At 42.8% G+C, this 17,500-nt stretch overlaps 2 protein-coding genes across 2 annotated transcripts in view; both read right to left on the reverse strand.

Annotated features, from left to right (window-relative positions):
• Positions 1 to 4,195: 4,195 nt before the first annotated feature.
• LOC138983200 (janus kinase and microtubule-interacting protein 1-like) lies at positions 4,196 to 8,691 on the reverse strand. The gene is made up of 5 exons (XM_070356611.1): positions 8,533 to 8,691; positions 6,133 to 6,392; positions 5,562 to 5,763; positions 4,912 to 4,977; positions 4,196 to 4,246 (listed from the first exon to the last, which is right to left on the reverse strand). The coding sequence occupies exons 1-5, from the start codon at positions 8,689 to 8,691 to the stop codon at positions 4,196 to 4,198; spliced, it is 738 nt and encodes a 245-aa protein (XP_070212712.1).
• Positions 8,692 to 14,543: 5,852 nt separating this feature from the next.
• The window catches only part of LOC138982757 (uncharacterized), a 10,201-nt gene continuing 7,244 nt past the window's right edge, over positions 14,544 to 17,500 (reverse strand). The window contains exons 8-9 of the mRNA XM_070356082.1: positions 16,466 to 16,624; positions 14,544 to 16,205 (exon numbers count right to left, since the gene is read on the reverse strand). Coding sequence (XP_070212183.1) covers positions 16,126 to 16,205; positions 16,466 to 16,624 — 239 coding nt within the window. The 3' untranslated portion in view covers positions 14,544 to 16,125. The remainder of the gene's footprint in view (positions 16,206 to 16,465; positions 16,625 to 17,500) is intronic.

Genomic DNA, 17,500 nt, shown 5'->3' on the forward strand with positions numbered 1-17,500 from the left:
GAACTGAGGTAAAGGGCTATTTTCGTTGAATTTATTTCGCCCAGTTTGATTCGATGGGCTTCATTTTTGGACTGCCAGTACCAAATACACATACAACACAATCACTAGAAACTCGAGTCTGCTTTTGTACCAACGTAACATCCAATATACCAACCAAACAGACAAGCAAACCTGTCTGCGTTCTCGTACACAATTTCAATATTTTTGAATTCAAGTGCAAGTCACATTTATATAGTGTGTTCAACATGAGAAACACATCTGATGCAGAGAACGAAATTATTGATCTGTTGGAGATCGTGTTCGTCCACAAGACCGACAGACTGGAGGTTCCAGTGAATGTTTTGTTTTGACAAAAAAAGGAACTGAACTTGTCAAATCCAGGTGCACGGAGCCTCTGGGGCTTTTAGTCATACCTCAGGCAGCTATCCGTTAGAAGAACTACCAAGTTTCATTAACTTGCACCCAAAGAGTCAAGAACTGCGATTTTTTTTACGAATTAATTTCGTACTCGGACCCGGCTGGTCTTGGCCTATTTTTGGATCTAAATTTAGATCAGGCAGATCACCACATCATGCACAAAAAGACACGTCACTAGCAAACTATGTCAGACGTCATCATGAGTTTGTGTAAAACAAAATGGAGGCCGGAATCACTCAGTTGAATCGAACTCCGACCAAACACCACGTAATAATTAGGTTAATTTATGCACTCGCGTGAACAAGAAACTGTCGAGCTTCACAGATGTCGTCGTTGGGTAGTTTTGGGTTTGTTTTACTACCATAGGAGGATTTTTGAACTGTAAATGCACTCAGCTGCAACAAAAACGCAAAACGAAGGCTGTGAGCTGCACTGTGCCTTTAAACGTTCTATGTAAACTCTAATACACATATTTTTAATTCTTCGTTCAACGTGTTTTTGAAAAGCTGAAAGGAATTTATCCCCAACCCCCTAAGATTTAGCCGGGTTTACCTAACAGCAGGGACCTCTATGCTAACAGCCATGGGGTGAGAGCTCAACCAAAACCAGCCAATACCGATAATTATGTTCATCCCAAGTTATCGGAATTGATTTCGCGCATTGGGCAACGTTTTGCTGATTACGCCAAACAGTCAAACAATGTGCCGATTCCACGAATTCGACATTCTTTGCATAAGGCACGACATATACACACTTATCTACACGATTCCACCCACTCGAGTCCAGTGCCAGAAATACTTGGCCCACCGAAGTTAGCTGACCGGAAAGGGCAAGCGTACGACCACCTGCAGAGGGTACAGACACTTACCTGTAGCTGGCCAGTATGTCTATAGATGCTACCTGTGTGGCCAGCTACAGATCGAGCTATTTTGTTTTCTTTGATGCTGGGGTAGAAACCAATAAGCCAGCAGTAGGGAGGTCGGGCGGCAAAGTTAAAACAACAAAAGCTGCAGGTTTGCACGTGTGTGTTTACAGTACAGGCCCATGACACTGAAAGTGGAGGGCGAATAGGAGGCTTGGGCCTTTCATCATATTCTACAGGCTAGTCCTTAATAATAATAACAACAATAACAATTACAAGACTTTATTGTCCATTTTAAAGATACATTTAAATGGAAATATTTCTTTGACACACCCAGCCGAATATAACTTGAATATTTCAAAAGAATTATTGGGACATTCACTGATAAAACAAGAACACATAAAAGACTAAGGTTCACATATAATAACAAGCTCATCTATTATATTACCACTAACACTAAGAGGCGTCAAATTAAGCTTTTAGTTATGCGCTATAGAAATCTCCTTAATAAATAAATAAATAAAAGGACAGAAAGCTTTCTTCATCATCATCCGGTTTGGGCAGCCTTTCCAGTGCCCTGTCTACGTAAACAAATTGCAACCAACCAGCACAAACAGACAGAAAACGCACACAAACGAACACACAAAATAGAAATAGACACAAAAATAAATAGACCGGTAAACAGATAGATCGATGTATAAATAGACCAGTAAACAGATAGATCGATGTATAAATTGACCGGTAAACAGATAGATCGATGTATAAATAGACCGGTAAATAGATAGATCGATGTATAAATAGACCGGTAAATAGATAGATCGATGTATAAATAGACCGGTAAATAGATAGATCGATGTATAAATAGACCGGTAAATAGATAGATCGATGTATAAATAGACCGGTAAACAGATAGATCGATGTATAAATAGACCGGTAAACAGATAGATCGATGTATAAATAGACCGGCAAACAGATAGATCGATGTATAAATAGACCGGTAAACAGATAAATCGATGTATAAATAGACCGGTAAACAGATAGATCGATGTATAAATAGACCGGTAAATAGATAGATCGATGTATAAATAGACCGGTAAATAGATCGATGTATAAATAGACCGTTAATAGATAGATCGATGTATAAATAGACCGGTAAATAGATCGATGTATAAATAGACCGTTAATAGATAGATCGATGTATAAATAGACCGTTAATAGATAGATCGATGTATAAATAGACCGTTAATAGATAGATCGATGTATAAATAGACCGGTAAATAGATCGATGTATGAATAGACCGTTAATAGATAGATCGATGTATAAATAGACCGTTAAATAGATCGATGTATAAATAGACCGTTAATAGATAGATCGATGTATAAATAGACCGGTAAATAGATCGATGTATAAATAGACTGTTAATAGATAGATCGATGTATAAATAGACCGTTAATAGATAGATCGATGTGTAAATAGACCGGTAAATAGATAGATCGATGTATAAATAGACCGTTAATAGATAGATCGATGTAACAATAGACCGTTAATAGATAGATTAACAAATGAAGAAGTTAATGAAAAAATTATTTGACAAATAAATAATTAAACGCACAGAGACAAAGAAGTAGTTTTCAAAGGGCAAGAAAAAAAACCTACGCCTCAAAGAAACACTAACATTTTCTTCTCGTTGTTGTTGTTGTTGGTGTTGTTGTTCTTGGTGGTGTTGTTCTTGTGTTTTTGTTGTTGTTGTTGTTGTTGTTATTGTTGTTGTTCCGTCGCGATATAACCTTGAGCGGTTGAAAACGACGTTAAACACCAAATAAAGAAAGAAGGAAAGATTGTTGTTGTTGTTGTTGCTTATTCACTTAATTACTGATACTGAATACTCTTTCGGTTTCATTTTGTGATTTCCTCAGAGTTGTTGTTCAAGGGGAAGTCCTCAGCCATTATGTTTTTGCTACAAATCAATAAATAAAATCCTTGCACGACCAAAAATCCCTTGAGCACACACAAAATTATTCTCAATGATAAGCAACGGGACAAGGGCGCGTGCTTACTGTACAATCAACAGGCTATATATTTTCAGAATCCACGCAAAACTTTGCAAGCTGGGTCATGATAATTCCGTACTCAAAGAGAAAAACAGAAGCTAAAAAATCAAAACATGTATACAGTTTTTACCAGCAGGACAAAAAAGGGACCAGGGGGGGAGGAGGGGGGCATAAAGAGAAAGAAAGAGAGAGAGAGAGAGAGAGAGAGAGAGAGAGAGAGAGAGACAGAGAGAGAGAAAGAGACAGACAGAGACAGTGAGATAGAGAGAGAAAGAGCTGTTCAATTCAATTTGAACCCTCCCCTCAAACATCCAAACACAACAACAAGGAAACAAACTTACCGAAACATCCATGGTGGATGCGAAAAAAGAAACACCTTCCAGGAATCTGACTTTCCACTATAAGGGTCAATCCGAATCCATGGGCCAATCCAACAATGTCACACCTTGATTGACAGAAATCCAATCACAACTCCCGTTACACCAGACGGACGGTCGCGGCATGTCGTCTGCGAAAACACTGACATTCTTTTGGGTCGACGGGGAAAGAAAGGAGAGAAACAACAACCCGAAAGACTGAAGAGAAAACCTCAAGCGAGGATCGAAGAGCAAAGATGGAAAGAGATTTGTGTCCTCTTTCGTGTGGTGCGTATTGTTTCACCGGCGTGTTGGCTCGCCAAAGAGTGCGGGCTTGCCGAGACGAGAAAGAGGTAACACAGACGGAGAAGGGACCCCACACACACAAGCAAGACAAGAAGAAGTACGGTGAGAAACGAAACCGAAAGGTTCTTGGCAACACATCCAAGCTGTCATAAGCAGCGGGAACAGGGCCGGGAGGACAAAAACGGAATTACTGGCATTACGGTCACGTCAAAGTCACATCGGGCACGCTTTCTTCGCAGTCGATGTGCTCATTCTGCAAATGAGGGTAATACGGGCACAGAAGGATGAGGAGAGATATTAATGAATCCAGGTCATTGCGGTCTTAAGACACCCCACTAGAACAGTGATGGTTTACTTCCCCACACATGGAGTTTTGATGCTAAAATTACAGCCTTATCAACAACCAGGGGTGGATCTAGGTGGGGGGTTCCTGAGTTTCGGAAGCCATCCCCACCAGGCAAATGTACATTTTTTGGGGGGGAGACCCAAAATAACCCTTTAAATTGGCAAATTTCAACGGCATCTGGAGGGCAAGTCCGATGGAGGAGGAGATCGAGGGATTTATGACGCTCACATCAGGCTGAATTAATTAGAAGGTATTACAAAGGAGTCTCTTTCATTCCACGAGTTTTATCAATACTTTTCTCCAACACATCCCCCCTGTTTCTTCACACAAAGCTACATTGGTATGACAAGAACACAGCAAAGCATATCAGGGTGTCAACCACTCGGGTTCTGCAAATACAACACTATCAACACGAAGGAGTTAGACAAGGGAAAGAACTCATGGCGTGTCTTGTGGATTCATCTGCACCAGTTGCGGCCCGTGGGGCAATAAGACAAAGGAGCACTGTTCGTTTGAGTTCTCTTTTCCTGGCAGGCAAAAGCTGCTTGAAGAAGATAAATGATCTGCCATACATCCAGGGCGGTACCATAACTCAGTCTTTGCACCACCACTATCAGCCATGGTTTCTCTTCCGGCATCTGACAGCACAAACAAGAGTTCTTTTCTTGTGCCTATGTTCCCAAGACTATCAGATGTGACAGTAGAAAACACACTCTACAGTCTCTGGTTCTATGAGAAAAGTGGTCTCAGTGCAGAGAACACGCTCTACATTCTCTAGTTCTATGAGAAAAGTAGTCTTTAATTTGAAGAAAAGTACAATCTGGCACGAAAATGAGAAATCGCAGATCCGCTTATTCCCAAGCTGTTACCTTAGGAATGTGTGAAAATTGCATATGGCGTTCACAACCAAATAATAGATCATCCGCAGTGATAATATTTGTAAAAGAATGGGTGCGTGTCCTATATCCCCTGACACCCCCCTAAACACCCAAACAAAACAACCCACAGACAACAACACACTAAAGTCGCAAACAACACCAAAAACAACACACTTAAGTCACAAACAACACCCCAAACAAAACGACACACTAAAGCCCCTCCCCCCCCCCCCCCCCCAAAAAAAAACCCACACAAACAAAACAAAAACACACACACACTATACGCACAAACAACACCCCAAACAAAACAACACATTAAAGTCATTTGACCCATCCAAACTCACCAGCTGCCTGATCTCGCTCTGAGAGTCTCGGCGCACCCTGGCCACTTCCGCCTGCAGGGAATCTTCCTGTCGGCGCAGCTCGTCGCTATGGTTACGCTGGGCGATGGTGGCCGCCTCCAGGAGATCCTCCAGTTCCTTCTTGGACGACCGCAGCTCGCGCAGCTCGTGGATCAGCCGTGTCTTGTGTCCGTCTATGCTGCTCCTGCAACGTCATGCCAGACCGGGATAAGACCAGACGGAGACAAGGCTAGATCTTTCTATGGAATCATAGTATAATGTTCAATTTGGAACATAACAGCCTGTGATGATTCAATGGTTTAATGACCAGCCGATTTTTCTTCTGAATTTATTTCTGAAATTTTGTACATTTTCAAAACTTTCCAAGCCTGAAATTTAAAAACTATAAGCTTAGCCAATACAACAAAAGTGACTCTTCAGTTTTCCCATACGTCCCCGACGCTGAATATTTTTTTCTCTCTAAATTTGACACATTTCCACACCTTTACCTATGCTTAACAATATGACATTACAGTTCTGCTAAACTTGCTGAACCCCTCTAAACCTTGAGTACCTTAGTGATGTCCTGCGAGTCTCTGAGATGAGTCGCCTGATGACGCCGTCCTTGCCATCCATGTCCATGCGCAGCTTGGTGATCTCCGCCTCCTTGTGGCGCTGCAGCTTGTGCAGCTCGCCCTCGTAGCGTGTCACCAGCGTCTCGCGCAGCGCGCTCAGCTCGTGCGACTTCTCGCGCTCGTGTTTGGTCCGCAGCTCTTGCAGGGCGGCCGCTGCCTTCTCTTGCTCTTGTTGCCTGACAGCCCGCGCGTCCAGAACCTGAGGTGCAAAGAAAGATTAAAGGCGTTCTAATGGTCAATAGCCAACGATTGCTAGTGAGTATATTTGGCAAAAACACAAAAATCCCAAAAAATAACTTTAACCGTTCCTGATATTTTATTTTAGATATACACTTATACAAACTGAACGCTTCGACCTAAAGGTCTTCTTTGGAAAACCGAAATAGAATAAAGTTTAAAGCCAGAGAAGAAGAAGAAATTAAGGACAGAGAGGATAAGGTGCTATAACCGTTTTCAGCTTAGTAGACAGGAGACCGCTAAAAACAAAACTCAGTTGTTTCGTATGGCCCAGATAATAATAATAATAATAATAATAACGGGCATTTAGAAAGCGCCTTATCAGAAGTTCAAAGCGCGTGACAACAATACTTACTTACTTACTGCCTTTCACGCCTGACAACAATACATGTATACAAAATTCATACAATCACTGTCAGATTCGAACAACACATCATGCACATCTCACATCCCCAGACTCTATGCTAAAGAACTATCCGTAATGTTGTTGGAACAAGTGTGCTTTCAAATTGGACTTAAAAGATGAAATGGATGGAGAGTGACGTAATTGAAAGGGGAGTGAATTCCATAACTGAGGGCCATAATACGAAAACGTGCGGAAGCCGCCTTGCGGAGAAGTCGAGCATCATCAGAAGAACGAAGGGTGCGAGAGGGAGTGTAGAGGGAGACCAGTTCCAAAAGATAGGCAGGTGCCGATTCAGAGATGATCTTGTAGCAGAAGCAGGCAGCTTTACACCTAATACGTTCAGACACAGGAAGCCAGTCAAGTTCTTTCTTGAGAGAAGTGCAGGGTTGTCGATACTGTGCTCTGAAAATGAGACGTGCAGCAGAGTGTTGTACTTTTTGCAAGGGTTTGAGAGTGGAGTCAGGGCAGCCTATGAGAAGGGAGTTACAGTAATCTAATCTAGACAGAATGAAGGATGTAACGAGAGTATTAGTGGCATCAACAGTGAGAAATTTTCTTATGGAACCTATTCTTCTGATCTCAAAGTAACATGTCTGACAGACTTTTTTGATGTGTTGTTTCATTGAGAGGTGGGAGTCCATGATGAACCCAAGATTCCTAGCACTATCAGAGAAAGAAATGTCACTAGAACCTACTGTGATGGAGGCTGGAAGGGAAGTGGTCGAAGAGGAAGATCCAGAGAAAAGAAGGAATTAAGTCTTGTCATCATTTAACTTGAGCATATTGTTTGTCATCCATTTTTTTGTTTGTTTGTTTGTTTGTTTGTTTGCTTAACGCCCAGCCGACAACGAAGGGCCATATCAGGGCGGTGCCGCTTTGACATTTAACGTGCGCCACACACAAGACAGAAGTCGCAGCACAGGCTTCATGTCTCACCCAGTCACATTATTCTGACACCGGACCAACCAGTCCTAGCACTAACCCCATAATGTCAGACGCCAGGCGGAGCAGCCACTAGATTGCCAATTTTAAAGTCTTAGGTATGACCCGGCCGGGGTTCGAACCCACGACCTCCCGATCACATGGCGGACGCCTTACCACTAGGCCAACCGTGCCGGTTTTGTCATCCATGATTTAATATCTGAATTGCAGTTTTGGAGAGTGTGCGTCAGCGCTTGGATTTCTGTAGGCTTGCATGCTTGTTGGAGTTGTGTGTCGTCTGCAAAGAGGTAGTGATTGACTGCGTGTCTGTGTCTGGGGAATGGAGTCAGGCGTGCATACGTAATGCCAGCGTAATTAAAAACTGATGGAATAAACATGTTGACAAACAGAATAACATAACATTCAAAGCATGTTTTTGCGATTGAACGCACACGAACATTCACTCTTCTGTAGTCTTGATATACCTAAATGGGATGAGTTTTAGTCGGCCTCTGAGGTAACATGGCTGACAGAAGGGAAATCGGGTATTAATCGATACATAGAATCTGTTCCTACCTTTTACAAACCCCATATCCTTTTGACATAATCCGATCTTGTACTGTTTTTTTAAGAGCACGTTTATAAGCTAAGCTAGCTGTGCTCCATTGATCCAATTGATTGTATGCGACATGGTTATTTGTAATTCTTTCAATAAAATTGTTTAAAACAGAAAAGAAGAGTAGATGGTCAATCATCACACGAGGACCTGACCCACCTTCTGCCAGTGGAAGTGCTTGTCACTGCCGCGCTGTAGTTCCAGCTGAGATCGTAGCCTGGTCAGGTGTTCCCGCAGTTCATGGTTGAGCGACTTGATGCCGTCTGCTGACGTCTCGCTCTGCCGGCGATCCAGCTTGGGGGGACTCCCTGACGCCATTCTGTGGATGGTGGATGTCAGATATATTGTACATTACAGTCTAAGGGAAACAACCCGTGTTCTAAGCTTGGGGGGACTCCCTGACGCCATTCTGTGGATGGTGGATGTCAGATATATATTGTACATTACAGTCTAAGGGAAACAACCAGTGTTCACAGCGTCAACTTCAGATTGACTCAATGTTCCTACAAAGAACTCTGTGTCTGAAATTTATACTGTCATCATCATCACTGATTGCGTTAACTTTATGTTTGTGTGGCTTCGTACTTTCTTTCTTCTTCGATCTACACAATAATCTTCTGCCAGTGGATCTTGGGGTGACACAAAAGGCTGACACAATCCAACGTTGCATTTTCGTTTGTAAGTCGCTGGGAGGTTTATACCTGGTTACAACGATAGGTTGAGTCGTGGAGAAAAAAAGTGGATGCGTGTTGTGTTCACACTGAAAATAAGGAGATTGCAAACTGTGTGTGTGTGGGTGAGTGTGTGTTTGTGTGTGCGTGTACGCGCGTGTGTGTGTCTGTGTGCGTTCGCACGAGTATGTGTGAGCGTACACATGCAAAAAAACATGCCAGTGCAACGTTATACATGTGAATGTAAAAAAAGACAAATCTCTAGACAAAAATAGGTTTCTACCAAAGATGCTGGTAGTTTTCGAACCGCCACTCGGGAGGTCAGGCAGTAGGGAAGAAATGTGTTTGAAGTGTGATAGAATAACAGCCTTGACTCAGTGGCCCCAGGGGAAAACGTAAAGCAAGAACAGACAGACAAGATAACAAGGCCCATCTTCTCTGCCCCGCTGCTTCTCAGAAATGACTGTGGCAGGTTATCAAAACATTTATGTGCACAACTCTGAGGGCAAAGGAAGCAGGACTTATGCTGGTTAGACTAAGAAGAGAGTTTCAATATTCTGGCCTTTCTGCCTTGCGTTTTTGTTTGTTTGTTTATTTGTTTTGTTTGTTTATTTGTTTGATTGTTTTGTCTTACTTTTCTTCGTTGGGCTAACACTGACAAGAGAGAGGGAAGGAGGGTGTGGGGACGAGGGTGGGGATTGGGTTAGTGTGTGTGGGTGTGTGTGTGTGGGTGTGTGTGTGTGTGGGTGTGTGTGTGGGTGTGTGTGTATGTGTGTTTGTGTGTGTGTGTGTGCGAGTTCATTCCCAACAATAGCGACGATGACGACAATAACAAAAGCAGCCGGTAGCAGCAGCAACAACAACAACACCACCAACACTCAACGGCGGTCCGTCGAAAACAGCAACATAATTGTGTGTTTGTATGAAGGGTGCGCGCGCGGTGTGTGAGAGATCTTATTGCGGTACAGATCTGAACCATTAAAATATATAGAGCTTTTATAGAATGAGAACTATCCATCGAACTCCCCTGCACGAAAGACTGTATCGTGTGAAGAAAGAGTTATGCCATAGGCTGTGGAGTTTAGAGTACTGGTTCTACCCAGGGGAAAGTTGCACGTGCCTTATCAGTGTGTACTCTAACTGCAGAATCACGTGCACTAATGGAGTAATCAACAGGCGCATTGCCTGCCCTGACTTGCATCTAGATTACACGCTCCCATGCACTCCTCTCTGTCTCTCTGTCTCTGTCTCTGTCTCTCTCTCTATTTGTACCCCGTCGCGATATAACCTTCGTGGTTCTTCTTCTTCTTCTTGGCGTTCGCAGAGGTTACACAATCAGTCCAGCACTACCTTCGTGGTTGAAAACGACGTTAAACACCAAATAAAGAAAAGAAAGAAAGACTCTATTTGTATGTCTGTGTCTGTCTCCCTTTCTCTCTCTCTCTCTCTCTCTTTCTCTCTCTCTCTCTTTCTCTCTCTCTCTCTCTCTCTCTCCCTGCCTTCCTCTCTTTCTCTACTCTCTCTTTCTCTATCTCTTTCTCTATCTCCCTTTCCCTGTCCCTCACTCCCTTTCTTTCTCTCCCTCTCTCTTTTACCACCTCTCTCTCTCCCTCCCTCTTTTTCTCTCTCCCTCTATCTATTTCTCTCTCTCCTCTCTCTGTTTCCCTTAAGCCCTGTCCAGACTTGGCCGCCGTTTTACGCTCTATGCGCCGCAGGCCGTTTTGTGCGTCGCGCAGGATTTGCCGAGTGGCCACACATCGACGATTCTTTTCACAACGCGGTATCAGTCAAGCGGGTCACCTGACAAGAAGGTTCAGTTGCATTCGACAGCCGCGCCGCGAGCGGCTGACGTCATCGCTCTGGTTTGCTCTGATTGGTCAAATTTCCGTCGTTCTATGTCTGTGTCATAGAAATTAGAACACGCCCTATTCTTCTGCAAATAACGCTTCGCGATCACAGAACGCTGCGGCGCGACGTTTTGAGCATAAGTCAAATGTGGACAGGGTCTGCCGGGAGTGTCTGGACGGGCCTTTACTCACCACCTCCTAACCCCCTCTCTCTCTATCAACCTCACTCGGCTCCCTCTCTAGCTCTAGCTCTACCTCCCTCTCTCTCTCCCTTTCTCTTTCCCCCTCTCCCCCCTCTCTATCTCTCTCCGTGCACCCCTTGCCTGTCAGTCAGCTGTGGCAAGCGGGCCGTAGATATAACTGCCCCGCCTAATTTGCGCCATGAGGGGACGATAACCACCTGAGAAAATATTCACCGAGAATGCTGAGCTTTACAATCTCCAATGTAGAACCATCATTTCTTTCCTGATTCCAATTTTCTTTTAACAACAACAAATTGCATTTGAGTGTTTGTGGGTTTCTTCCAGTGCCAAATAGTCCTGGTACTTTATTTTCCTTCTTTTTTACGCCAAGCAAAATACTTGAAGGCTATTGCGGCAAGAAAACATGCCTTTACCGATGATGCTCAACAAGAATAATATGACTGACTACGTACATAGCGTGCACGTAGTACACGTTGCTAGGTCTACGTCAAACAGAACAGGTGTGTGCCCGCATAAGTAATACAGTAGAACCCTCCCACCCCCCCCCCCTTTTAGTAGATTCGGAAGACTACGTCACCTTTGAGACCCTGTTTTCTCACATTTTCTGTTCATGACCTCTGTCATTTTACCACCATCTTAAGACTCCCTCCTTTTTAAACCTGAGTTTTGGAGATCTTAAAATGAAGATTCCACTGTACAGGGACATGCACAGAACATGTCTCTGGTAAATCCTAGATGCAAGACTTTATTTATTAACAAGAAAACTGTATAACTACTTCATGGTTAGGCCAGACGGTGATCGTCGGTTATTAACTGCATGACGCTTTACAGTTGGAAATGACAGATCAGTTTGACAGTGATCCATTATTTGAATTTCTAACATGCTGATCAAGAGCGGGATGAACTAAGTGACCCATTGATATCACGATGAATCGGTCAACGAATAACCATCTTATTGAGCAGGATATTTTAGAGCGACTGTTTGCTTGTTCTCAACTGACCTTTACGATCGCGGCAATCATTGTTTGACCTCTGTATAGAAACTTTTTTTCAGGTTGCTTTGCCGAGTTTAAAATTTTTTTTTTTTAATAAGGGCCCAGAATATTGACCTCTTTTTGTGTCATTCTGATAACTAGCTTTTATTCTGGCGAGTTGTGCTTGGTCACAGTATTTGTTCGGCTTCAGTCATCAGTTAAACCGTTATGTCCAACTAATTAGAGCGAGTAAGTTTTGATAGAAATTCAGAAAAAATAAAAGTACAGAAGAATTTCCAACTGGTCCATTTTAGGAGCCTGAGCGCTTAATAATCATGGACTGACCAGTGAAGAAGTCACCAAAAATTGTAAAAACAAAAGCCCACAATAGTCCAAATAACTTGAGGATACAACTTAGTGTGCGAGTCAGACTAATTCAAATGTGCATCGGCTGTATTTGTTTTAGTTCGATGAGAACATTATTTGAAGCATAACAACTTGAGAAATGAAAGAAACTATTCAAAACAGACAAAAAATCAATGAAATAACCAACGTTTACCTATTAAAAGAAGATTGTTTGGTGTATTTTGTTGAAAGCTTGAAGATTAGTTAGGGGTTACTTCAAGTAAGTGTCTTTATGCATGACTGAAACCAATCTTTATCTCTTTTTTCTTCAATTTGTTGAAGGTGGTCCTGGGATTTTGATCTTAATTTTTGTTTGCGGTGGAAAGACGGGGCCAACTCCGCTAAAACGTAACAAGTACAGTCGGAGCAAGTACAGCAAGTATTATCGTGCAAGTTCTCCAGAGGGGGCACTAAAATGCGGCGATTGAAATTGTTGCAATAGACATCGTACTGCAACGCATTCACACAAGACATTACGTCATGAAATATAATGTCCGTTCTACTACTACCCCCCGCTCGTCCCTTTTTTCAAGGCCAGTTCGAGCACTCTTGGAATCTCAAGAATTAGCTTATCTCCAAAGCTGTGATAATGCAAACATCTCTTGCCACACGTCTTTCGCACGGATAGTAAAACTTGGCATAAGTGGTGTGCCAGTGCCAAGTAGGCCGGGTGTTCCCCGTCTAATTCACACCAACGTAAGACCATAATTACAAGAAAACATTGACTTACTTTGTGCTCTTCCTCCAGACTCCAGCAGGAAGTACAAGTATCCTGAACTCGAGCGGTATGGGCAGGTGGGGAAAAGGGCAATAACAGTGAGTCAAGCACCCAGCTTTTCACAGCTCGCACACACAAAGAACATCCTGTTTCCCCTCCACCGCGTGTTGTTCCAGACACGAGAGAGACTTCACTTTTGCTGAGAGAGCTTCCATCGTCAACACAAACTGCTGACAGCTCAAAACGGATTCCACATCGAGTTCTGTCCCTTGACATCGAACTCTCTGAGGGGCTCGGGCTTAAAATACACAGTGGTGTGATGGCATGCGTATGTGCTGTATTGACGATGATGAGATTTAAACTGATCACTGTTGATGTTTAGCGGCCCATTTCTGCTCGTCAGTGTATGGCATGTGTTGGTGTGCACACGGCGTGTCGAGAGCGGCACCGCGCCAGACTATATCAGAGTTCCTACTCCAACTACTCCATGCGTGTAGCACAAAATAAGACTGCACTCTGGCGCCGCTTGCTCTCTCTTTCTCTCCCCAGAGACGGTATATGGAACATCTCTCTCCCTCTCCCTCTCTCTTTCTCTCTCTCGGCTTTTCGCATTTAATTTGGCGGTGCTACAACTCACACACGCTGGCCTCAGTATCATATAATTATATGCATCGTGTAGCTAACGGCTTTTGGCGATATGAATTCAAAATCATTCTTTCAATGAGCGTTACAGCTATATGCACACGCCGCCCAAGGCCGACCGTTTTGCCTCAGCAAAGGGCAAAGCCATTATCTGCGCGCAGCAAATTGCGCCAATGTTTATTACAAGGAAATCTGCTTATGCCCGTCAGTCCTCGCTCACTCAGTTCAAAAGAAGACAGACGGAAAAAACATCTCTCACTCGGCCTTGAAGTTTTGTTGCCGCGGCCGCATGCCTTCCTTCAATTTGGGATCACAAAGATATGAGACACTGCAAGCACATAATTATCAATGTACCCGTTCATCTGCATCTGCTTGTGTATGTCTGTGCGTCTGGAGGGTATGTCAATGCGTGCGCTGCGTCAGTGTCAGTATGCATGTGCGAGTGGTACATGTCTTATGTGGTGCTGGTGGTGTGTCAGTTTGCGTGTCAGTTTGTCAGTGTGTGTGTGTGTGTGTGTGTGTGTGTGTGTGTGTGTGTGTGAGTGTGTGACCACCAATGTGTCGTCCAACTTTGTCACAGTCGCCAAATTCTTAGGCCGTGACTGAGTACAGTCATTTTGCGGGGCGTTATAAAACATTTTTTTTATTACATTTTGTCCAAAATCCAAAAAAACACACTAGCGTTCCAAAATAAAACAAAACAAAAAACGGTAATTGATTGGAACGTTTATTTATGACAAAACAAAACAGGCATTGTCGTCAATCACAAGTCAGTGCATATATATATCGGCCCAATGGTCTTTCCAATAGACAGACATACACTTATGGTACAGATCACAGAAATGAACTAAGCTTAGAAAGTGGCAAAGGCAGTGAAATTGACAAGAAGAGCGGGGTAGTAGTTGCGCTAAGAAGGATAGCACGCTTTTCTGTACCTCTCTTTGTTTTAACTTTCTGAGCGTGTTTTTAATCCAAACATATCATATCTATATGTTTTTGGAATCAGGAACCGACAAGGAATAAGATGAAAGTGTTTTTAAATTGATTTGGACAATTTAATTTTGATAATAATTTTTATATATTTAATTTTCAGAGCTTGTTGTTAATCCGAATATAACATATTTATATGTTTTTGGAATCAGCAAATGATGGAAAATAAGATAAACGTAAATTTGGATCGCTTTATAAATTTTTATTTTTTTTTACAATTTTCAGATTTTTAATGACCAAAGTCATTAATTAATTTTTAAGCCACCAAGCTGAAATGCAATACCGAACCCCGGGCTTCGTCGAAGATTACTTGACCAAAATTTCAACCAATTTGGTTGAAAAATGAGGGCGTGACAGTGCCGCCTCAACTTTCACGAAAAGCCGGATATGACGTCATCAAAGACATTTATCAAAAAAATGAAAAAAAACGTTCGGGGATTTCATACCCAGGAACTCTCATGTCAAATTTCATAAAGATCGGTCCAGTAGTTTAGTCTGAATCGCTCTACACACACACACACACACACACACGCACAGACACACACATACACCACACCCTCGTTTCGATTCCCCCTCGATGTTAAAATATTTAGTCAAAACTTGACTAAATATAAAAAGTGCTCTTAGATCGAAGCACTAAGTGTACGGACAGATAATAAGCCCGGCTTAAACTTGAATAAAAACCAAATAAACAAAGGGAAGTAAGCGCTCTAAATGCATACGACATGCGTAATATAGTAAGCGAGAGTTATACGGAACCAGTCTCCTGGCTCCTGAGGGAATAACAAGCATTGAAATGAACAAGCGACTTTCATCCTCTGTTTTGAATAAAACCAGCATAGCTGCCCAACATATAATAATAAATTCACATGAGCAGTAATCATGCGTGCAAAACAAACTGAAATAAGCACTTCTACTTGTTCAAACTTTAAATCAGTCGTGATAGAATTTTGGCGTAACTGATTTTAAACAGCTTTTCACTGAGCAGAAGGCCAAAACTGATTATTTGGTTTTATGAAATAGTGTTTATATTTGTACTTGGTATGGAAAGAAAGATAAACAAATGTTAAATCATGTATTGTCCATCGTATTTTAGAGAATGTTTCTCATTGAGAATGATTTACTTAGAATAAAGCACAAAAACATCAAAATCGTCGAGAATCGAGTTACACCAACACTCCAGGACGACGATGTGATGTAGTATAGCTGCCCAACAAATCATAGGCAAGTTCAGTTGCAAAGCAGTGACGTGGAATGCGGTGTCAGAGTTTCGGTGAAACGAGTGTCGGGACGGCCTCGGGTTTAACGTGTCTGGAAGTGACACAACACAAGTGCCAGAATTGCCAGACACACTGACAGGATTCCACTGGACCGCTGCCCATCTGGTAACGAGGAATAATAAAAACAAGAACGATCAGTTTATGGAACGTTTAATTGACCACATTCAATAATGCTCATACACCCACCCACGCTCACTTACACACACACACTGACACACACACACACACGCACACACTGACACACACACACACTGACACACACACACACTGACACACACACACGCGCGCACGGCGCACACACCTCTCCCCCCCCTCCACCCACCCACCAACCCCCCAACACTGACACTGACAAAACAACAAACCGGAAGCGGAAGTGGCGTCAACAACGGGCGCCATTTTGTCAAGCACGGAGATGAGGGTGCGGCAGGTCTTGGCGGCAAAGTCGAGCATGCTGGGCGTCACTTTGTCCATGCGATCACACGCTTGGTGGTAGCAGGCACTCATGTAGCTCCGGTAGTCCGCTGTCAACGGAGTTAGCAGTCACGTGATCAACGATGTTGGAAAATAACTCTGTCGGGGTCTTCATGTTCTGTGCAAGCTTTTTGTTCCTTCAATGTGAAGCAATCTTAGCTACAAATGAGTACTTTCCACGATGATGCGGCGCAGTCCCCTTCAGTGCACGTGGGAACATACATTTTTATTGTGTAGTCTTTAAAGGCACCGTAAATCATCACAGATTGATACTGTTAGGCTATTACACACAGTACAAACACCCTTTCATTTAAACACTCACTGCTTGAGAGCATCCTAGGTGCCCTCCGTAAAGAGCGAGCAATTTTCAAAGAATTTATTTTTGCGTGGTTTATCTTACCCCTGAGCCATCGTGAACCCGTGTGATCCAGTTTTCCTTTTTCACAATGTTGTCGTCAGTTTGTAATTCACTGTGAGCTTATCTGCAATAGCACGTTATTTAAGTACCTCTGACTATGCACGAAACAAACGGCTGTCAGTGGTTCACAAGAACTCTAGCGATGGCTTTTGACTGTTCAGAGGATCTGGCGATAGGCATAAACCGTCGTCTGCTGCGAGAACCACGACCTTGTGTGACCCTGCTTCCGGGCTTTTCTTTTTTCAAACTTTCAAAACTTCGAATTGTACTGATCTTGTCTTGATGAAAAAAGAATTCTTTTATGATTTAAGAATGTTTGTGTAACAAGCTGTCAATTTATTATTTAGATTTTAAAAGTTAGGTCTAGCGCCACGGTCCGATTGTGTGAGAAGACAATCCGCAAAATTAATGTTTTGAAAATTGCTCGCTCTTTACGTAGGGCAAATAGGATGTTCCCGTTCGGTGAGCGTTCAAATGGAAGGGTGTTTGTACTGTGTGTAAAAGCCTG

This window comes from Littorina saxatilis, linkage group LG12 (assembly GCF_037325665.1).
Source record: "Littorina saxatilis isolate snail1 linkage group LG12, US_GU_Lsax_2.0, whole genome shotgun sequence".
In the NCBI taxonomy this organism is placed as follows: domain Eukaryota; kingdom Metazoa; phylum Mollusca; class Gastropoda; order Littorinimorpha; family Littorinidae; genus Littorina; species Littorina saxatilis.